The 21,795-nt window shown below is 43.7% G+C and overlaps 1 protein-coding gene across 1 annotated transcript in view; it reads right to left on the reverse strand.

Annotated features, from left to right (window-relative positions):
* The window catches only part of NECAB2 (N-terminal EF-hand calcium binding protein 2), a 109,964-nt gene that overhangs the window by 17,491 nt on the left and 70,678 nt on the right, over positions 1 to 21,795 (reverse strand). The window contains exons 4-6 of the mRNA XM_035119359.2: positions 10,649 to 10,785; positions 805 to 923; positions 265 to 344 (exon numbers count right to left, since the gene is read on the reverse strand). Coding sequence (XP_034975250.1) covers positions 265 to 344; positions 805 to 923; positions 10,649 to 10,785 — 336 coding nt within the window. The remainder of the gene's footprint in view (positions 1 to 264; positions 345 to 804; positions 924 to 10,648; positions 10,786 to 21,795) is intronic.

Genomic DNA, 21,795 nt, shown 5'->3' on the forward strand with positions numbered 1-21,795 from the left:
GAGTTACGACACCTGTACCTGGTGTTGGGAACCTGGTGGATTCTGTTGGCCCACCCCACTGTCTAGCAGCCAGCCTGCCAGAGCTCTTGGAGGTGATATCAGCTGCAGTGTTGGATCAAAAGGCTGATCAATCTGGTGTGCTTTAATGTCAGAGTGCTATTGTTACAAGTGTCTAATGAAACTGATGGAATCACAGTGTTGTTTTCATCATGATGACACTGTCAAAATAGATTATTTTTTTAAAAAATATAAGGTCCTCCTTACCTTGTTTTCCAGCCTCCCAATCAACTCTGCTAACCTGTTGATCTGAGCTTCCAAGCCTTCCTCCTTGGTGTCTGAAGAGGCTGCAGAAAGAAAAGTAGTTATGGGGCAAGAAAAGGACATCGGGCAAGAGATTGCAGACATTCTGGACCAGGCTGCAAAAGAAAACAGTAGCATTTGCCAGGAGGGACAACCACACAAAAAGGTTTCACAGCATTTGGCAGTCTTCCTTAGCTGAATAGCTGACCTCGTATATCTCCCTTGGCATATACAAAATTGCCTTATTCTAAGGTCAGAGCCATGTTTGACAGGTAGGCAGGAGTGTCCAAGGAATAATCAGGAACACATTCTAGGGCCCCTCTGGAGTCTTCCTTCACAGCTGCAGTTTGAATTCAGATTGTGGTTGCAAAGAGTATCCCAAATTATTAATTTTATAGAAAAAAAAAAGCACTGCTTATCTCCCATTGATTAATTTCCATTGATGCTCATGCAACCCACCAACCTACTCAAGGCTGGCTTCCCAGCATCTGGAGCAACACTTACCAGTCTGGAAGCTTTTCCTGCGTTCTTTGGTTACCATTCTGTTGTTGGGGGGATAATTAGGCACAGGGTTGTCGTACCAGGTGTCCATGACACCGTGGCCAGATTTACTGTGGAACTGTCTGCAATTGGAGGAGAGAAACGGATTAACACAAAAGAACACATATTCCCCCCCCCCCATTTAGATAATAAATAGCTTTTCATGTTGTGAACTGCCCTGAGATCTATGCGTATAGGGTGGTAAACAAATTCTAATGATGATGATGTAATGAAATGCAGCACTAGCACAGCAACTGGACCACCAATACTTTCCATTTCTCATTTGTACCCGCAATCTTAAATTGAGTTCTCCACATTTCCACATCAGTTTGCAAATTTTAGTTTTAAAACTCCTCATAAAAATTCACAAACATTTGAGTACAAGTTTCTCTTAATAGACACATTTTTGTAAACAACTTTACCTAATATATACATTTTTTACAAAGCATTTCCCATGACATGATACATATCTGTATGTTATTTCAGCCAATCACTTTCCACCAGTATATCTATTTTGTACATATTACTTGTCTGGAGAACTGTGCTACACCTCACCATTGAGAGAAGATTGCATCCCCGTCTATGGAACGCCCTCCTCTTCCAGACTTTGTTATCTTATTCCTTTATTTATTTATTGCATCAATATACCACCTTTCCCCCCAAGGAGCTCAAAGTGGTGTATGTGTTTCACATTTTATCATTACAACAACCCTGCGAGGCGGGTTAGGCTAAGAGAAAGTGACTGGCTCAAAGTCTCCCTGTGAGCTTCATGGTTGAGTGGGGATTCAAATCCTGCTCTCCCAGGTTGTAACCCAACACTCTAACCATTACGCCACACTGGCTGTTGATGACTGTTTTGGGCCAGGTTAAGACTGATTTGCTCAGGCCATTTAAGTTTTGCAAGCTGATTTAGTGTTTCATGTACTCTGTTATTTTTAGTTACTTTATTTATTTGATGGTGCATTTTACAGTATATTGTTATTTTAGGTTTAGGTTTTGGGATGGCTTTTGTGTGTGTGTGTGCGTGTGTGTGTGTGTGCGCTTTACAACTTTCCCATGGCATTTGTTTTGAGAGAGGATGGGTTGTAAATAGTCTGAATAAACAGCCTGCATCAAGAGGTTAGGGCCAGATGATCAAATGCCTACCTGGGTAATTTAGCACAGAGTAGCCAAAATGGTGCCCTCCAACTCCCATCAACACCCAGCTAGCATGCCCAATGGTCAGGGATGATGAGATTCATGGTTTAACAAGATTGAGAGGGTACCATATTGGCTTCTCCCAATTTAACCAATATACATGATGAACATCGGAAGAGCACTGCTGGATTGGACTAAATTCCCATCTAATCCAGCAGCACCCTGTTCTTACATTGGCCGACTAGATTTCTGTGGGAAGCCTGCAAGCAGGACCCGAGCACAGCATCCCTCTCCACCCTTGTGACTCCTGGCAACTGATATTCAGAGGCACACTGCCCCCCACAGGGGAGACAGATCATAACCATCATGGCTATGATAGGATTTTATCAATAAGGAGGACAAGGATAAGCCTTTCTTGCTTATTCTTGTTAACTTAAGATATTGATGAGAGATGCACTTTTTCACATGGACAGGCCTAGCAGATACTGAATTATGTTTTGTTTCAAGTTTGCAGTAGCTTTGAGGCAATCTGCTAGCAGGTACATAACCTGCCGTTCAGTACTGTTAATTGCCAAGGGAACAATTTCATGTCTACTCTCATCACCGAGATAAGTTGGTACCCTTGACAACTGTGGAAGATTGGAAAGATGTAGGAAAGGTTAAAAAAAAGGTGTCTGAAAAATAAGAAATGGAAGAGTGGGTGGGGGATAGGTAAAAGTATGGTTATAATGGTACTGAGAGGATATTTCGTAACAGTGCAATCACTCCAGCTGATACGCTTGATGCTCAGAAATAACAGTGCTTTGTTTGGTATATAAAAGCAGCATGTTGGGGAGGGGGATGTGGGTCTCTTCTCAGCTACCCCCAGGGTCTCTGCAGGAAAGCCCACTCCTCCAGAAGCAATCATCTGCTCCTATCTTGTTTATTCAGAGTTTCATACAATGCAAGTGGAAAGCAAGCAGTCATTGATTATTTCATCTGGAGGCCCATGAGCAGAGAAATAAATCTTTAGCTGCTCCATCCAAGGACTAATTGCTTCTTGATTGTTTCCTCTTCTGCTGATCTGGCACCTGCTCAGTACAACTCTGCCAATGTATTAAACATATATTTACTTTCAAACAGAAGAAAGCTTGGCATCTAAAGCCAGGCCACATCACACACCCACACCTTTTTTTTTCTTTTCTTTTTTAAAGTTGTCGCTGCAATCATAACCCAACTTAACTTGGGAATAAGCCCAATTGAATTGACTTCTGAGCAGACACTTGATTTATACTTTATTTTATTTATGGGTATTTATAAACCACCAACTCATAAGAAAATATCACAGCTGTATAGAATAAAATCATTATTACAATTGCTCTCTTAGGGCTCTTCCACACTTCCACTTGTCTCACCACTTTCCCCGGGGGGGGGGGGGGGAAACGACTGGTTTTCCATGGATCGGTGTTTGTTCCAATTCAATGGCAGAGTGGGTTTTCCCGATGGCGCAAACTGAAAACTGCTCAGACCTGCGCTTTCTAGGCTTGGGACAAAGCGGAAATGTGAACAAGCCCTTTGTCTCCTAATGCAGGACAATCTCTAGGTGCCTTACAAGCAAATGTAAAAACCTGCAACATTTTAACAACCACCAACATTTGACATATCAATAAATAAAGCTTAAAACACCAGCTCACAATGGGGTGGAAAAAACATACCAGCAACCCAGAGCTTTATAGTTCAAAAGGTTAAAGGCAGCGCCCAGCAAATGGAAATGGATAGGTAACCAATGCATATAGACCAGGCATCCCCAAACTTCGGCCCTCCAGATGTTTTGGACTACAATTCCCACCATCCCTGACCACTGGTCCTCTTAGCTAGGGATCATGGGAGTTGTAGGCCAAAACATCTGGAGGGCCGCAGTTTAGGGATGCCTGATATAGACTCATAGGTGCCACCCTCCAGAACAGAAGAAAACAAGCTTCCATGTCACAGCTCTACAGATATTTGAAGGATGGCTATCCTATCACCTCTCACTACACACCCAAGTTTCTGAAACATTCCTCATAAGACTTGGTTTCCAGACCGTTTATCCATGCAGTTCTGCTATAATGTACCAACAGGAATAATAATGTACCAACTGCTATAATGTACCAACAGGCTTCCACACAACCTTCCAGGGGGCCACATCCCAGTGGAGGGCAGGACCTGAAGTAAAAGTGAGTGGTAATTTTTACTTCCTTCTATAGTAGGCTTGGGGTGCAGGTGGCGCTGTGGTCTAAACCACAGAGCCTAGGGCTTGCCGATCGGAAGGTCAGCAGTTCGAATCCCCACAACAGGGTGAGCTCCTGTTGTTCGGTCCCAGCTCCTGCCCACCTAGCAGTTTGAAAGCACGTCAAAATGCAAGTAGATAAGTAGGTACTGCTCCGGCGGGAAGGTAAACGGTGTTTCCGTGCATTGCTCTGGTTCGCCAGAAGCGGCTTTGTCATGCTGGCCACATGACGTGGAAGCTGTCTGCGGACAAACGCCGGCTCCCTCGGCCTATAGAGTGAGATGAGCGCGCAACCCTAGACTCGTCTGTGACTGAACCTAATGGTCAGGGGTAACTTTACCTTTTATAGTAGGCTTGATTCTATACACCCCCACCCTTCTCTATCCTCCACCCAGGTAAGCAGGAAGCCTTTTCAGAGTTTCAAGGACAGATTTCAGCCAGGTCAAAACACCCACAGGAGAGTGCAGAGCAGGCATTGAGGTCCCTGGCCTGAGGCTCCACACCCCTGCATTATAATACATTAGGTCGGGGGGGGGGGGCTAAGGCTGCCTGAACCATAAAATAGAAGTAATTGATGTGAATGCTAAACCTTCCTTTGTTCACTTAACCCGAGAGCAGCAGCTGGAGGTCAGGTGTCTATAGAATCCACTGTCCAGCCTCCATCTAGGCCATGTGCTAGAGTGAAGCAGTTTTAGGCTACTTCTCTGAATCCTTCAGCAAGGGCAATGCTATTCAGAATGAAATACAACATAGAGGCCACAAGCACAGATGTGAGTGTCTAGAAAGAATCAACACAGATCCCAAAATGCACCATACCAGGCTGCTTTGCATCTATATTTAACATCAAACCCAATTCAAAATGAGCACTTACATCAGGTATAGCCAATGTGGTGCCCTCCAAACTCATCCTCCTTCACCACTGTCCATGCTGGTCAGGACTCATGGGAACTGGTTCCAACAGCATCATGTTGGTGACCCCTAACCTGGATCCATATGCATAGCTCCTATTTATTCCACTGGCCTGGCAGACCAATCTGATGGGTGTAAAGGACTTTTTTCTTTAGGGAAAGGGCCACAACATTTTGGAAAAGGGGGACACCTATGCCAAGTCTGCGTAGTGTAGTTTGGCTATTACATGGCTTCATCATGATCCAGCACAGCAGTCGCTCAAGCATGTACCATGGGGTTGCTTTTCTTGTTACCTGTCTCATTCACTCCCACACCTCCTCTAGATCACCTTTTAATTCAACATTCATCATGATTTGCTTGCACAAAACTTATGTGAAGGTCAAACTACACCCAGTCTTTACTGAGGAGTTGCTCTGATTAGTTTGCGGGAAAGTTGTATGACAATCTTCCATTCATCCTGATTTACTTGAGCAGTGTTTTTACACCTCCCTATTAATCATTCATTTGTCCTATGGTTTTCAGTGCATTTACCTGTCACTTTTTTAACCGCAAAAAGTCAGTGTTGTTTTTTTAAAGAAAAGCACATTTGTTGTACCCACAAGCAGCAGAAAACTTTTGTTGTTGTTTAGTCGTTTAGTCATTTCCGACTCTTCATGACCCCATGGACCAGAGCACGCCAGGCACTCCTGTCTTCCACTGCCTCCTGCAGTTTGGTCAGACTCATGTTGGTGGCTTCGAGAACACTGTCCAACCATCTTGTCCTCTGACGTCCCCTTCTCCTAGTGCCCTCAATCTTTCCCAACATCAGGGTCTTTTCCAAGGATTCTTCTCTTCTCATGAGGTGGCCAAAGTATTGGAGCCTCAGCTTCAGGACCTGTCCTTCCAGTGAGCACTCAGGGCTGATTTCCTTCAGAATGGATAGGTTTGATCTTCTTGCAGTCCATGGGACTCTCAAGAGTCTCCTCCAACACCATAATTCAAAAGCATCAATTCTTCGGTGATCAGCCTTCTTTATGGTCCAGCTCTCACTTCTGGGAAAACCATAGCTTTAACTATACGGACCTTTGTAGGCAACTTGATGTCTCTGCTTTTTAAGATGCTGTCTAGGTTTGTCATCGCTTTTCTCCCAAGAAGCAGGCATCTTTTAATTTTGTGACTGCTGTCACCATCTGCAGTGATCATGGAACCCAAGAAAGTAAAATCTCTCACTGCCTCCATTTCTTCCCCTTCTATTTGCCAGGAGGTGATGGTACCAGTGGCCATGATCTTAGGGTTTTTATAATGTTGAGCTTCAGACCATATTTTGCGCTCTCCTCTTTCACCCTCATTAAAAGGTTCTTTAATTCCTCCTCACTTTCTGCCATCAAGGTTGTGTCATATCTGAGATTGTTGATATTTCTTCTGGCAATCTTAATTGCTTGGGATTCATCCAGTCCAGCCTTTCGCATATAAGTTCTGCATATAAGTTAAATAAGCAGGGAGACAATATACAGCCTTGTCGTACTCCTTTCCCAATTTTGAACCAATCAGTTATTCCATGTCCAGTTCTAACTGTAGCTTCTTGTCCTACATAGAGATTTCTCAGGAGACAGATGAGATGATCAGGCACACAGGAGTGCAGAGCATTTTAATCCACTTTAATTGGGCAAGCCTAAAATTTCCTTCTTACACTTGAACCCCCCCTCCCCAAATGCTGACAGTCTGGAGGTAACCGCAGATTGTCCTCATCACCAAATACTGGAGCCTTGGGCAGTGCACTGCCTCTTCCTGAGGTCTGTGTCTTGCCCCAGAACACTGCCAAATACACACAGGCAGAAGAACATAGCTTTTTTGGATATTGCTTGTCCAAGCTTTGTAGGCAGACACCCCGCCCCATTTTTTTTGGGGGGGGGGAGGTTAGACTTGATAATAGCACACTTGCTAAAAATGAAACTTCGGCACCAAACTGATGGCCATACTCAGAGAGGAGAGTGTTGATGCATCATATCCACCGGCAATGCAGGGAGATCCATTCTGCTCTGTTAAGTAATTCTCATGAATATACATTGGCTGCTGAGGCTGCTGAATATACCAGAGACTGATGCAAAATAAATCAAAAGCAGCAGAAGCAGAGTGAGAACAGAAAAGGAGGAGAAGCTCCAGAAACACTCCTGACTCCAGCATCTTCAAGCTGGCGACTGAAATACATGAACATGAGCACGGCTTTTTGCTACTCAGAGCTAAGAGCTTAGTGCAGGCATCCCCAAACTTTGGCCCTCCAGATGTTTTGGACTACAATTCCCATCATCCCTGACCACTGGTCCTGTTAGCTAGGGATCATGGGAGTTGTAGGCCAAAACATCTGGAGGGCCACAGTGGCCAGGATGGCTGTAACTACCTCCAGGGTCAGAGGCAGTAGGCATCTGAATATGAATAGCTGGGGAACAATGAGAAGACAGAGGCCTTTCATTCATCACCATCCCAGGGGCATCTGATTGGCGATTGTGAAAAAAGGGTGCTAGACTGTATTGGCCATTGGTCTGATCCAGCAGGGTTCTTCACAGGTTCTTTCTTACATTCATATCTGTCATTTCAAAAATTATCCTGATGGAACACACCCCACCCATAACAGGTACTTCTGTTTAAGTTTTCTGGTTATTAAAAAAAGTGGTGTCATCATAGCAGAACTTGGTGTTCCAACCCTGATGATAGCGGTGAAGCTAGAGTGGGAAAGTATTATTGTTTCCTGTAGATCCTCCCCCAATCTGATCTTCAAGGCCAATCTAGTCTAGGGTTTTACAACTGAAATACAACTGCTGGAGATAGTAAATTTAACCAGAGAAGCAGCAGAGGTGAGCTGGTGCTTAACCCTTTTGCCATCGGCATTTCTCCCCCTGATTAATCCTCCTCTGCCCTCAGTGTCCACAGGAATCATTTCCCTCTGTGGCTGGGAAAGGAGAGGGAGATATATTTTAATGCTGCAATCCTCTACCCTCCAACCAGGGAGTAAACCTCATTGAACTTAATAGCGCTATGTAGATATGTAAGACACACCTGTAAGACATATTTTCAGAGCCAGGAAATCAGATCCACACCATGTATTCAAAGCACTCTGATACCACCTTACCAGTCATCTCTCTCTCTCCCCCCTCAAATCCTGGGAACTGTAGCTCAGCACCTTAAACTACTGAGACATAAATTTTTGAACTTGTGTAAGTTCCCTAGCACCCTGTGGAAGTTGACCTGATACCACATCAACCAAGTCTGTGTTGTGTTTTTGAAGGTGGTTCCTCTATGCATCCTTGGAAATTGGTTTAGAATTTATGTAATATTTACAAAATTTATCCGTATTTTTTTCTTTTCATTCACTCACACTCTGATTTTTAAATAGAATGTAGGGTATTCATGTATTGGAATTAACAGAGAGATGGTGAGCATTCAGGCTTGCTTTCTGCATTTCCAAATCTTCAGGATCATTTTCAATATGTTGCATCCCATCTGCAGACTTTTATTTGCTTCTTTTTCAATAAATGAAATGCACTGTGGATTAGACTGTTGTAATTAAGAACGCTCTACTCATTTCCAGGGTTTGCCACTTGAGTCATTAATTTGTTGTTGTTGTTGTTGTTGAGTCATTTAGTCGTGTCCGACTCTTCGTAACCCCATGGACCAGAGCACACCAGGCACTCCTGTCTAATATAGGATAGTAAGTGCCTGAGCAGGTAACCCTCATAATACAGTTTCAAAAAGGGAATACCCCACACTCCTTCCATTGTTTTTTTTTAAATATACAGTACAGTATCTGAGAATCTTAGCAGTACATGGGCATTTTTCTTTTAAAATGAAAGTTTCCATTTAAAACGTTGGACAGGAATTTCAGTGGGGAGAACAGCACAAGGTAGATGAACTTCAGTAAAACCATCATTTCTATCAAGGAGATCCTATCAAATGAAGCTCTACTACTTTAGCCACCTCATGAGAAAAGAAGACTCCCTGGAAAAGAGTCTCCCTGGAAAAAATGTTGGGAAAGATGGAGGGCACAAGGAGAAGGGGACGACAGAGGACAAGATGGTTGGACAGTATTCTCGAAGCTACCAACATTAGTCTGACCAAACTGCGGGAGGCAGTGGAAGACAGGAGTGCCTGGCGTGCTCTGGTCCATGGGGTCATAAAGCGTCGGACACGACTAAACGACTGAACAACAAATCAAATGAAGACAGAGTCAAGCAATTCCAGTGTGCTACATTTGTGCAAACATGGAAAAGTCTCGTTTGGATTTTTTGGTCACTTGGACTCCTCAATATCTAAAGGCAATGTGTACTAGGGAGGCACCCACAGATTAGAGACTTTCAGTTGTTCTCATTGGTCTATCTTGTGCCATAACCAATCGGAATTCTTTGGGGAAAGCCACATGCTTTAAATCTATGGTGTGTATGCAACCTATGTCAATTCACATGTCAGGCTGGTTCACACAGAGCCACTAATTTGCATGCTCATATGCATACATGCAAAAACAACAACTAGAATTTATAGAGAAATACAATACAGAGGGAGAGTTCAATACGGGGCTGCTGTTTAGAAGATCTGGATGAAATCTTCTCCCACAAGGTCCCAACGCATGGAAAGAACTTCCTTGACAAGCTGCCTGCTGGAACTTTGTAGCTTGCTATTTATTTTCTTTAATTTAGAACACCGGGTGGTGGGTGCAGAGGTCTCTTGATATGAGCTTCAGATTTCCCCCATTTCCATGGCAACCATTTTTGGGTTCTGGTCAACAAGCTCTGTAGAGCTGTGTGACATTTTAACTCCTTGTGGCCGAATCCAGGCTGTGTTTCATGGTAACCCTTTTATTTTGGTGCTTTCCCTGCTGCTTCTAGCTTTTTGCAAAGATTCAAGTGGGCGGGGGAGAATAGAAGCCACAGGATTTTCCTGTTCCTGCCCTAATTTGCAACTTCCCCCATTTTCTGAAACTTCTGTTGACAAGACAGCACAATTCTGGGAGGGAAATGCTCTGGCTTCTCCAGTGCCATCCCTCCTCCAATAGGAACAATCCCTAACAAGGAGTGGAAGAGTGAAGGCAGCAGGGTTCAAAGGACCCACCAATCATGCCTTTTTCAAGGTTCCCTTTAAAATATTTCCCAGAATCAAGTGGCTGAGGATCTGAGAGCTTCCATATTAATTTCCCACAAAACCCACAATATCCCATCAGCTTAGGGCAGTGTGGGAGCTTAAAATGGCAGCCTTTGGCTGCTTAGCGCTGCTTAGAGTGCTACTGTCTGCTGTTGCCATTGCCACCAGGTGAACCCACCACCGCTCCACCCACAAAGCTGGGCCTAGCCAGATGGCCTCAGTCCTGGAACTGGCCCCGGGGGTTAAGGTATTACGTTGCTAGAGACAGCATGAAGAATGTTTGTCTTAAGAGGGCACCAAAAACAATCATCTTGTGAAGATTCCAGAGCACAGCAGTAGACAGAAAACAGAAGTCAGGCTGCTGAACAGGTTGAATTCAATATAGGAAAAAATGAAAGACCTGACCTTATCTGACTGGTTTGCTCATCAATAGCATCAACAGCACTTTCCACCGAGCTGAGTAAAGACTGAATCTGATTGGCTGTCTCCTTCAGCAGGAAACGGGTCACAAACTGGTCCACATTGGTTCCTCTTTCATACACCTGTGGGGGAGGAAGAAAATAGAACTTGCTGGAAAACTCCCAAGCTGCCTGAATGAACATCATCACCCAAAGAACATTTCCTCCATGAACTGTGGTTTTCTTTTAAGAAAGGTAAATGTGGAAATCTGAAGCCTTAGAAGGGGAAAAAATTATGTACAACTCCTATCACAGTGGAAAAATAGTTCTGTCCCACATTGATATGTGTTGTATTCTGTCCAAACAATCATGTGATATTACTATGTGAAGATGAACCATCTTTATGTAACTCCCCCAGCTTTGAGGATACGTGTGTGTCCATGTGGGATGCTTTTGCTGTTTATAAAGGTAAAGGTAAAGGGACCCCTGACCATTAGGTCCAGTCGTGACCGACTCGGGTTATGGATCTCATCTCGCATTATTGGCTGAGGAAGCCAGCATACAGCTTCCAGGTCATGTGGCCAGCATGACAAAGCCGCTTCTGACAAACCAGAGCAGCGCACGGAAACACCGTTTGCTGTTTATACCTCCATCATATGTAGTTCTCACTTTACTACATCAAGACGACAGTCACTCTGCAATGACCTTTCCCATCTGGTATATTCCAGAAGATTTGGCTACAGCTCCCATCATCCCTGACCATTGGCAATGCTGCCTGGGGCTAATGGGAGTTGCAACCCCAAACCAGTAGGGGGCACCAGGTTGGGGAAAACTGCTCTAGAGATGGTAGTAGTGGGTCCGGCTGCCCTGCTCTGAATAAAGAGCAGCCCCTCACCTCCCTGGGAAGAAGCAGAGTTGGTAACAATGTCCAGGCCAGGAGGAAAGGGCAGCTTCTGGCACACAGTTCCTTTGAGGACAAAGCAGTGGAGAGACTTGCGATGTTTTTGTCATATCTGGCTCTTTACAAATGGACAAGTAAAGCAGATGAGGGAGGCCAGCAGAAACAGCGGCAGTTTGCATCCGTAAGTCCCCACTGAAACAAATGCACATGCCTCCAGCTCTCCAAGACTGCATCTTGCCAGGCAGCTCCAACGTTCACCCTTGCTTTGGCTTCAATAATAAGTAATCTCAGGCTGTAACTCTATATGCCAGGGGTGGGGAGACCTCTGGCTTAGGGTCCAAATGCAGCCCTGCAGGTTCCTGCCCAAAGCCAATCCTGCTGCTCGCCCCCACAAGTACCTTTGCCTATCTGGGATGTGTTCTTGATGCCTCTCACTTGTTGGGATGGAAGGAGGTGTGTGTCTCGATATACAGGTCTGATTCACACTGCACAAAGGGAAAATTTGTTGCTCCACCCAATTCTGCCTCTGGCCCCACCTACCACTGGCATGTGGCCAGAGAATGCTGAAAAAAGGTTCCCCCACCACTGCTATATACACTTGCCTAGTAGTAAGTGCTCCAGTGAACTCAATGGAACTTACTTCTGAGTAGAGGGCACTGTGGAGCCTCCTTGCACCCCATGTGTTTCCCACTGCAGTGCTGTTTCTGTCCCTCCTCGGGTCAAAATCTAAAGCCACTTCAGCTCCCTCCCAGACAAGTGGGCTTAGCATTGCCCAGCACTTAGGGGCCATTAGCACTCAGTGGCCAAGCCCAGAGCAAAAGGGCCATTGGAATGGCAGAACAATGTGATGGGCCAGAGGAGGAGGTAGGCAGGTAATACAGTACAGTGGTACCTTGGTTTACAAACAGTCCTGTTTACAAACGCCAAGGACCCGGAAGTGTTTACATCCGGTTTCTGTGGCGTCGGATGCGCAGACGTTATCCACGCAGCGTGTGCGTGCACAGAAGCGATCTATCAGTGCTTTGTGCATGTGCAGAAGCGTGCCTTCGGGGAGTGAATGCCTCCGTTTACGAACGCCTCTGTGGAACGGATTGCGTTTGTAAACCGAGGTTCCACTGTGTGTCATTTTGTTTAGCTATAAGCTGCAACAAAACAAAAAAAGCAGAAAGAACATTCAGATTTGAGCCACAAATGCAGCTCTGGTTGCCAACACAAATAAAGAAAAATGCAAAGTAACACTACTGAACAGCAAGAAGCATGCAAGGTGTGACAACATTCCTCTCTCAAGAAAACTCAACAAATAGTTTCCAAAGGAATCTTTATAAAGTGGACACTGAGCGACATCATAGACAATATCCTCTGTAAGTTTCACAAAATACACAAAGACACTGTTTCAAGGTTAATTCCTTAGAACTTGAACTGCTTACTCATCCCTATTACCGTATATTCTGTTTCATCTTACTGGGATGCAGAGGAATTCAATTTTTTTTGTACTTCGACCCACATTTCTTGAATCAATACGCAAACTAAAAGATGGTTGTCCTTCAAAATTTGCACTCCTTCAGATTTTGCAATGCTGTTCTCCAACTGATGCATACAAGTGTGCAAATGTTATGGGGGCAATGTGCATAACAATGCCTTAGTTCATAAATGTAACATACAAAAAATGCTTCGTGTCAGTTAAAATGTCTTGCAAAACTGTATATTAGTCAAAACTGCATACTAGGAGAAATTTGCACTAAAATGCTCATGAAGCTTCATGAAAAAAATTAAAAAGAGGGGGGAAAGTCACAGATTGATTTGGAAATGTGGATAACTGAATTTAAGGTTGAAAAACTGAGAAGCAGAGAAAACAAACTTGTCAGACCCATCTATCCTTAATCCACTACATGGCAGTTAATTGGCCCTTTCTACAAGGCAATGCCAGATTCCAGCAGGCATCTCGAGACCCCCTTCTTCTCTGGCCTCTAGGGCAGGAACCAGGTGTGCATGATCTGTGTAGCACTGAGCCTGAAATGAAAGCCCAGCTCTTCTTCTTTTCCTGCCAAGAGATCTGTCTCCTTGCTTTCCCCAAGGAGCCGTTTCTCTGACGGATTTTTCTGTGTGCATATCTGATTATATTTACATGCTGCCCATTCTGCTTGGTGAAGCCAAGATCATCAAAGGGGGAGACTCTTGACAAGTTCTCAAGACTTGGCTACCCACAGCAACATTGTTTGATCGATCAGTGTTGTGTCAGGCTTCTGCTTCCCTTTGCGTTTTCACTCTCTGTCAGGAAGTCACTGTCAACCTTCCGGTTCTTTGCTTCTTTGTGGTTTGCTACTTGATGTACGTGCAGTAAGAAAAGTTTCTGCACAGGTGCAAAGTAATAATACTTTTTGCCGAGATGTTAATCTTACTCGGCTACAAGTGATCGCCAAAGAAGAAGACAACGACCCATAGCAGAAAAGGGAAGGGTCTAAGGTTGCATAAAGCTGCAACTCTATTGAAACCAAGCAGTTTAGGTCTGGTGAGTGTTTGATCTGGGCAAATTAAGATGGCCAGCCACCATGGATGGCAGCCAAGGTTGGCTACAGTTCAAAAGGGACACCTCTGCCCACTGCCCATTGCTAAAATGCCACCTGGAATGTGCCAGCTGTGATATTTTTTAAAGCAAGTTGGAATCCATTTATTGAATACTGCTGAGTGGATTTGTTACATGCCCAGAGTTGGCTTTATTTATTTAATCTCATAATGAATCACATTATTTGCATTATTATAATATCTATAGTGGCCTCGTTTGTAAAATGCCATTATTTGATCACAGGGCGATTCCCAGTGTTCATCATACTTGATTAGACCCACTGATTTCAATTAATCTCCTCTAAATATAACTAATGCTGAGCATTACTCATAATATCTGCTCGCTTAGAGGCCGAGTCAAACATATAAACAGATCCACAAAGTAATATACATAGATAAGTTAAACTTCGTAGTTACCAAACTAGGGAAAGTGGAAACCAGGAAACAGGAGACAGGGATTAAGTCACTAAAATTGTGCTTTACATCCGTCAGTGGAAGTATCAATTGTGGCAATTAATACGTCATGGATGCTTTAGCTGAGATTCCTGCCTTGCAGGGGGTTGGGCTAAATGACCCCCAGATCCCTTCCAACTCTACAATTCTATGATTCTAAAATATACTGTAATATCCTTTTTGTTGTATTTGATTTGTTATGTGTTTGGAATGTATCAAATAATACTGAGGAGGAAAGATGATGATGATGATGATGATAAAACCAAATTCTAATTTGGGGAAATTTTGTTTTAAAATAATGTCATGCAATGAAAAAAACTTTTGAGCACATAAACATACAAGGATTGGTTTGATTTTTGATTTTTGTTAAAGCAGCAGGTAGCTTAGTGGAACTAGAAATTGCATCTGAATCAGGAGGAGACTTGAAAGCAAGTGTGTGTGGACTGTGGTAAAGGCATTGTGATGGCCAGAGGGAGGCAGCTGGATTTGCTTGCTGTGTGGATTGCTGAGAAGCGCTATCCAACTCCTGTTTATACGTATTTTTATGCAACCTCAATTACGGATTTTTGGGGGCGGGGATTGGATTTTGTTTGCATTTTAATAAGCAACTACCTAATTCATACTTGCTGAACCAATCCAGGAACCAAAACATAGCTATCCTTCAAAATTCACATCCTGCGGATTTTGTAATACAGTTGCATGACCAAAAATTATGTACAAAAATGCAGAAAATATTTAGGAGGAAGTGTGCATCAAAATGCATACATTAAAAAATACAAAAATGCTTTATGTTGGAGGGAAATGCTTGTAAAAATATTTATGTAAACAAAACTGCATATAAAAAGTGTATATTGGGAGATATTAAAAGAAAACTCATGAATACTCAATTAAAATTGTGTTATCTGCAGAGCTCCAGGGCAAGCTGCCTGACCTGTTGCCAAGTCAACCGGAAGTCTTTTGGGAGATACTGCATGGCACTAAAACACTGGTGAATTTTCGTGATTTAGTTTATTATTATCATTTTTTCAGATTGCTACAGAACTGACTTTAAGACTGAAAAATCTAGACACCGAGAGAAACCAAAACTAACAGTCCTTTCCTGCTGTCTGCCTCACATGCAAACATTTGGTCCAGCTATTGTTACAAAATGAACAGAATGTTTGCAATGCACCTTCAGCTTTGATGCAGAGAGGGAGCTTGGATGAGGGAGAGAAACTCTAAGAGATTCAACGAGCAGGATTTTAGTCCAAATTAAATATTAACATCCTGCTCAGTGGATGGCTGGAGTGCCATATAGTCACATTGTCCTCCCTGCCAGCTGCAGCAAATAGTTCATTATTAGCAGGCATTTTTTACAACACCCCCCCCCCCTCGGGCTTTTCAGCAAACTCCCCATTCCAGATTTAGGACAACATATGTGATGAATCTGAGCAGTTCTTTTGAAGTGGAAAATGTAGAGACCATGTTTATTGCAAATTAGCAATGCTTTCCCCTTTGTGCATTGAGATACAGAAGCTGCCTTGCCTTCACACAGTGGAACAAATCCCATTGAGTCACTGTGTTTCATCCACCCACTGTCGCCCAGCCTGGTGTAAATCATATTACAATATTTCACATCATTAAATGTCCATATATTTGATCAGGGCTTGGCTGGGGCTCAACCCACAGGTGACTGCAGCAAACCAATCAAAGCCGAGTGGATCAGAACCAGAGTGGGTTGGATAGCTACCGACTGACCAGGGAAACAAGACCCACCAATTGATTTTGAAGCAAAAGCGCCATAGGAAAGAATCACCTGCCTGAACCTGGGTATAAAGACCCTCTTTTAGCTCACCACAGTTCTCTAGCCTTGAAGAACTGACCCCACTCCTCTGCTTTTCCCTCCATACTCCTTTCCCTTGTGAGTCGTCTTGTTGTTTTTGTATGCCCAATGACAGAACCCTCCGCTCCACTACAGTATTTTTTTTTTAAATGACATGAACAGCTTTGGGAAACAATGAAAAGCAAAATATATATAGCAAACTAATAAATGAATGACTGAGTAAGTAAGTGAAGAAGACCTCGACTGCATTCCCTACTCAGCCATGCAAGAGATGAAGGGCCATCGTTCAGTGACGGAGCACAGGCTTTGCACACAAAATATCCCAGGTTTAATCTGCAGTAAAGTCTGGGAAAGTAGCTCACCTAAAATCCACTGCCAGTCAGGGCTCGCCCACACGACCGTTTGCCCTGTGATTTCTAGGCACAGATTTTGAGAGGTTTCTCTTTTGTCCCACTGCTTTCTCTGGGAAAACTTGCTGCTTACTGCTGTATCACAAACAATGTTAATCTACAGAAAACTCAGTCAAGATTTGTTCCAATTCAGCAGTAAACTGTGGGTTTTGCCAAGGAAAGTGGCAGGACAAAACAAAAACCTATCAAATCTGGGCCTGGAAATCATGGGACAAACAGAAGTGTTGACGAGACCTCAGTGTAGACGATATACTGTGAAAATATCCGCCCTCACCCCTCCCCTCAGGTGGGCGAGCTTTGTGACACCGTGCGGGGCTTACCTGGCCAGTGCCACCCACCTGTGCGAGTTGGCCTATGACCTGCCACCCAGCCAGGTAGGACAAAGGACGCCTGGCCGGAGGGGGTGGAGTAAGGCCGAAGAAAGGAGGCGGAGCACAGTGGAGAAGCCTCTTTGTTCTTTCTTCCTTCTGGAGTCACCCACCCATCCTCCCTCACTTAACATTTTCTTCCCAAAAAATTCCTTCCTAGGTCAGCGATCATCAGGTTAACAGTGTTTTCTTTACAGCATAATATTCTGCATTGCAGGTAAGCGGGTGCTGCTGCGGTCATAAGATGGTTGCTGTATTCAGAACCGGGAAGGATTTTCCTCTGCATTGGCAGGTTTCACCTTCCCCACAGCAATTCGTCACAACTTTGGCGGTTTTAGGCCTTGGCAAGGTTTCCCTTTGTCTATCTTCAAGTTGGGAAGGATGCAATCAGGCTCCCTTCCCATGCGGCGGCGTTGCAGGGGCCCATTTAAAAGAGCTAAAATCGGGAGTCCCTGGCCCTGGAGCAGCGGCTCCTAGGTCAAACTCCCGGATGGGGTTAGTGGAAGGGTATGCTGTGTAAGTTTGCGCTTTACAGTCCCCTCTCACTGGCCTCATCAGCCTGCATATCCTCAGCCAGACGGGCTGAGAGGGTTACCTGCCAAGGCCTGGGCCAAGTTTCCCACTTCTGGAATTCAATACAGTTGTGGCCAATTTTAATCCATACTCTTGACTCTTTATTGAGGAAGCGGGTAGGCACCACAGACAGGATTTAGCGTATGTGTACGCAATACTGTCTCTCCTTCTCCTTCTTTTTCAAGCCTGTTTTGTAAAAGTGTGTATACTTTCCAATACAACCCACCATAATGACCTCTCTCCTAGGGGGTAGCATAGGAGGTAACTATTTTTGTGGTGGCCACCATTTTGAATTTTCCCAGAACGTGCCTCAGACAGGAGAACAGGACTTTCTGGGTACAAAATGGCTGTGATTCAACTCCCTCACACCAAAACAAACAAACAAACAATGTGGATTGTGAACTAGTCTCTGTCAGTTTGGTAGAGCCCTAGATTCTGGTTTGTTTGTTTAAACCGAGAAGCTGAACGTCCCAACCATTTCACCTTGATCTGTACATGAAGACCTGTGGATGGTGCCACATGCTTTTAGTCTCCTGTCTCTTCCAGAATTCTTGTCCCTTAGAAGTGAATCAACCCCACAGCATCCTACACTTTCATACAAATACAGTATCAAACTGCGAATGTGCCACTACATAGATAATTGAATTTGCTCTTGCTGCACAAATGCAACTGGATTTTTATATATGTCATCTATGTCAGAATAAATTGAAAGGAAAAGCGTTCCTTAGATCTCCAAGATTCACTTAGACAGGAAAGGCTTTTCTGATGTGTTCTGGATGCCTCCTTGCAGAAGACTTGCACACTCATACAAGAAAGATGAAATAAGCAAAAGAAAATGGAGGTGACTGAAGACCTACAGATTCTTCAGCAATTAAATGGAAGCTTTTTGAATTCACACTCTGTTGTTATTAATTTGATGTCCCTCTGGATTCATCTGTGGTTTTGAATTAATCTTAGCCCGTATAACTAAGCAGACAAAAAACCCTGCCCTTCTGCTATTCTGCTACAGCTAAAGCATTTACTGTATATAACATGTTTTGTCAACTTAGTTACGGTATAAAGGCTAATATCAATTCAAAGGCCCAGCAGCCCTCAGTGATCCAGAGACATCAATTCAGAGGAGCAGGTAATAAGCCACAGAGTGTGAATTGAAAAATTAATTATTATTGTAATATATTTATTTATACCCTACCTTTTTCCCTAACAGGGACTCAAGGTGGCTTACAGATAAAAATGAGAACAGCTAAAGAATAAACAAAAACCCCAATTATTAAAATACAATTAAACATTGATAGAATTAAAACTACATATAGACACAGAAACCATACAAATAATTACAATAAAAACAGCATCAGCCCTTTAATTAAAAAGCAGTCAATTCCCCAAAGCCTGTTGGAACAAGAAAGTCATTACAAGTTGGTGGAACTACAACGGGGACGGAGCCTGTCTAATTTCCCTAGGGAGGGAGTTCTAAAGTCTGGGAGCAGCCACTGAAAAGACCCTCCTCTCAGTTCTGCTATAATTTTTGCTTTCCTGTTTAAGAATCTGTGGGCTAGCACTCACCTCCAACTGCCTTGAATTATTCCACTTTTCTTGCAGGAGTCTGTAGTTCTCCTGCAAGGGTACATTGCCAGCAAACCCTTAAAGAAACCCCTCCAAACCCCTCCAGAAACCACAACTGGTAGAAAATGTTATATTTGTTCAAATATAGCAACATATAGGATCTGAAAACAACCAAATAAGTGTATTTAGCTGAAAGGACAGGGAAGTTCCCCAAGATGGAAGGGACAGGGTCCCTCCCCACACCGGGATGGATTTCCAGGCTCCACCTGTGAGCCCACAGCAAAGAATTGGAAGACATTCTTGCTCCCTGCTATGAGAAACTTGGCTTTGTGAACCTGCTGTGGTATTGCTGGGTTGGCATTGACCCTGGTGTTATTGCCAAGCATAAAGGAACCCAATGTCAAGGCAACATAGTGGAATGAAGAATGCTCTTAACCCAAAATTGACTCAGGTACTTACCTCACCAGATCCTAACTCCTCTTTCCTGCCAGGATTGAAAGCCAATCAAAACAATCAAAAATGCCACTCCAAGAACAGGACTCCTAGAAATATGGAGTAGGCAAAATAAAGAGCTCCAAGGCCAATCAGGGACTCTCCCCAAAATTCCTACTCAGCTTCCAAACAGCCAACTAGCAATGCCCATAGTGAGCAGAGAAAGAAGGAGGGCACTGCAAAGAACAGGGAGAAGTGTTTGGGGCGGGACCAATTTATAAATCCTGGTCTTCCCTCCTCCCTGATTGGCCTGTTGGCCCACCTGACCCTTCCCCAACTCCTCCCCCATTTTGAGTCACCTTCCCAGGGGAGTTGGGGTGTGGCAAATTTGCCCCCATTTGAGGATGCCAGTGGCATTGTTGTCAGTTCCTTTTGCAGAACTAGGAACAGCCCTTTCTTGTCCCTGTAAATCTAGGAGATCTAAGGAGTGCTGTTCCTTTCCATTTAATTTAACGAATGTAGTGTGGTGCTGGAGGAGGAATCCAGTGCTGTCCAGATATTTTGGACTTCAGGTCCCATCATCCTTGACCACTGGTCGCATCGGCTGGGACTGATGGGAGTTAAGAGTTCAACAAAATATAATAATATTAAAACTACTACTAATCATGATGATGGTGGTGATGATAATAATCTGAGGCCAAAAGTTCCCCACACCTGACCTGAGCTCCTTGGAGAAAAATAAGATGTTGTGTTCTTGTTTTTTTGTTTTTTTTAATTGCATTGATTATAATTCTGCGGCTTTCTCATGTGTAGCTAATATGATTAAAGATTAACACCCTCAACCCAGCTTCCAAAAACGGGGGGGGGGAGGGAGAGGCAATTTATTTTGACTGCAGGGTCCAGGGAGCTGTCAGCAGGAAAGGGCAGGGGCTTCAGACTAGTCATAGGGAACATTTATTTAAAAGTTTGACTGGGGTGGGTTGGGGGTGAGCAGGGAGAAAGTGCAAAGATGGAGGAGAGACTTATGTTTTTATCCTTAGCTATTTTTAATAACTAAACTAAGAGATAATAACAGGACAGAGATATCACTCATTATAATTTATTTGAACACATGCACAGGCAATTTGAATAATCAAAGCTTCATACATGCAAATTGCTCTGGGTTTATGTCAGAAAAGATTAACGGAGGTCTGTTGCCATGCCAACCTGTGGAGGCTCACAGATCTCAGAAGAGGCAAGGCTGCACTTCCACCTTTCTTTTTAAAACAAAGCCAAAGAAGAAAGGGAGGGAAAGAAAGGCAAAGAGACGACTGGAAGCTTGCTGAGGAGCAAATTCCAGATACAAAATAATTCAGGCAATTAATTGCACATTCTTTAAGCACTTTTATATCTTGTTGCCGGGGGGTGGGGAAACTAACCCAACTTTTTCTCTGTGGTGTTAGGTTGTATGTGGTGGCCTCTTTGGGTGGATGATGCCATCTTGGGAAGTCCATTTTGTACAATGTACGAATCAGGGCTTAAATGTAGTGGCACTGTAACATTTTTTGTATGTAGTTTTTCCCAATGTACACAAACTTTGCAAGCAACCTTCCCTAATTTGATTCACTTTTGTATTTTATTTTCACCAATGTAAGCATTTATATGCACGTTCTCCTCAAATACATGTGTTTTTGTACATGGGGGAAGGTAGCCGGGGAACTACTGTTGCCTCAAGTTCTTCCATGCTTCCTGCCTTTGTAAACTCTAGCTTGACTTATGTTTGGTTGCTGTAGCTTGGAATAAAGTTGTTAATCCTAACCACCAAGTGAGTCCAAGTACAGAGTCTGAGATAGGGAGTCACCTGACATCCATCCCTAGCTCCATCCCTAGTCTCAGTTGAGCATTCCTTGAATGCATGAAAATTATCTTCCTTCAAAATACATTTAGGGCAACACCTGACAACTTAGAAAATGGTTGGAGATTTTGTGACTCTCCAGATGTTGCTGGACTCCAGTTCCTATCATCCCCAGCTATTGTGGGGAATGGTCAAGAATGATGGGTAGTCTAGGAACATCTGGGAAGCCACAGGTT

Source organism: Zootoca vivipara, chromosome 6 (genome assembly GCF_963506605.1).
Source record: "Zootoca vivipara chromosome 6, rZooViv1.1, whole genome shotgun sequence".
NCBI classification, from domain to species: domain Eukaryota; kingdom Metazoa; phylum Chordata; class Lepidosauria; order Squamata; family Lacertidae; genus Zootoca; species Zootoca vivipara.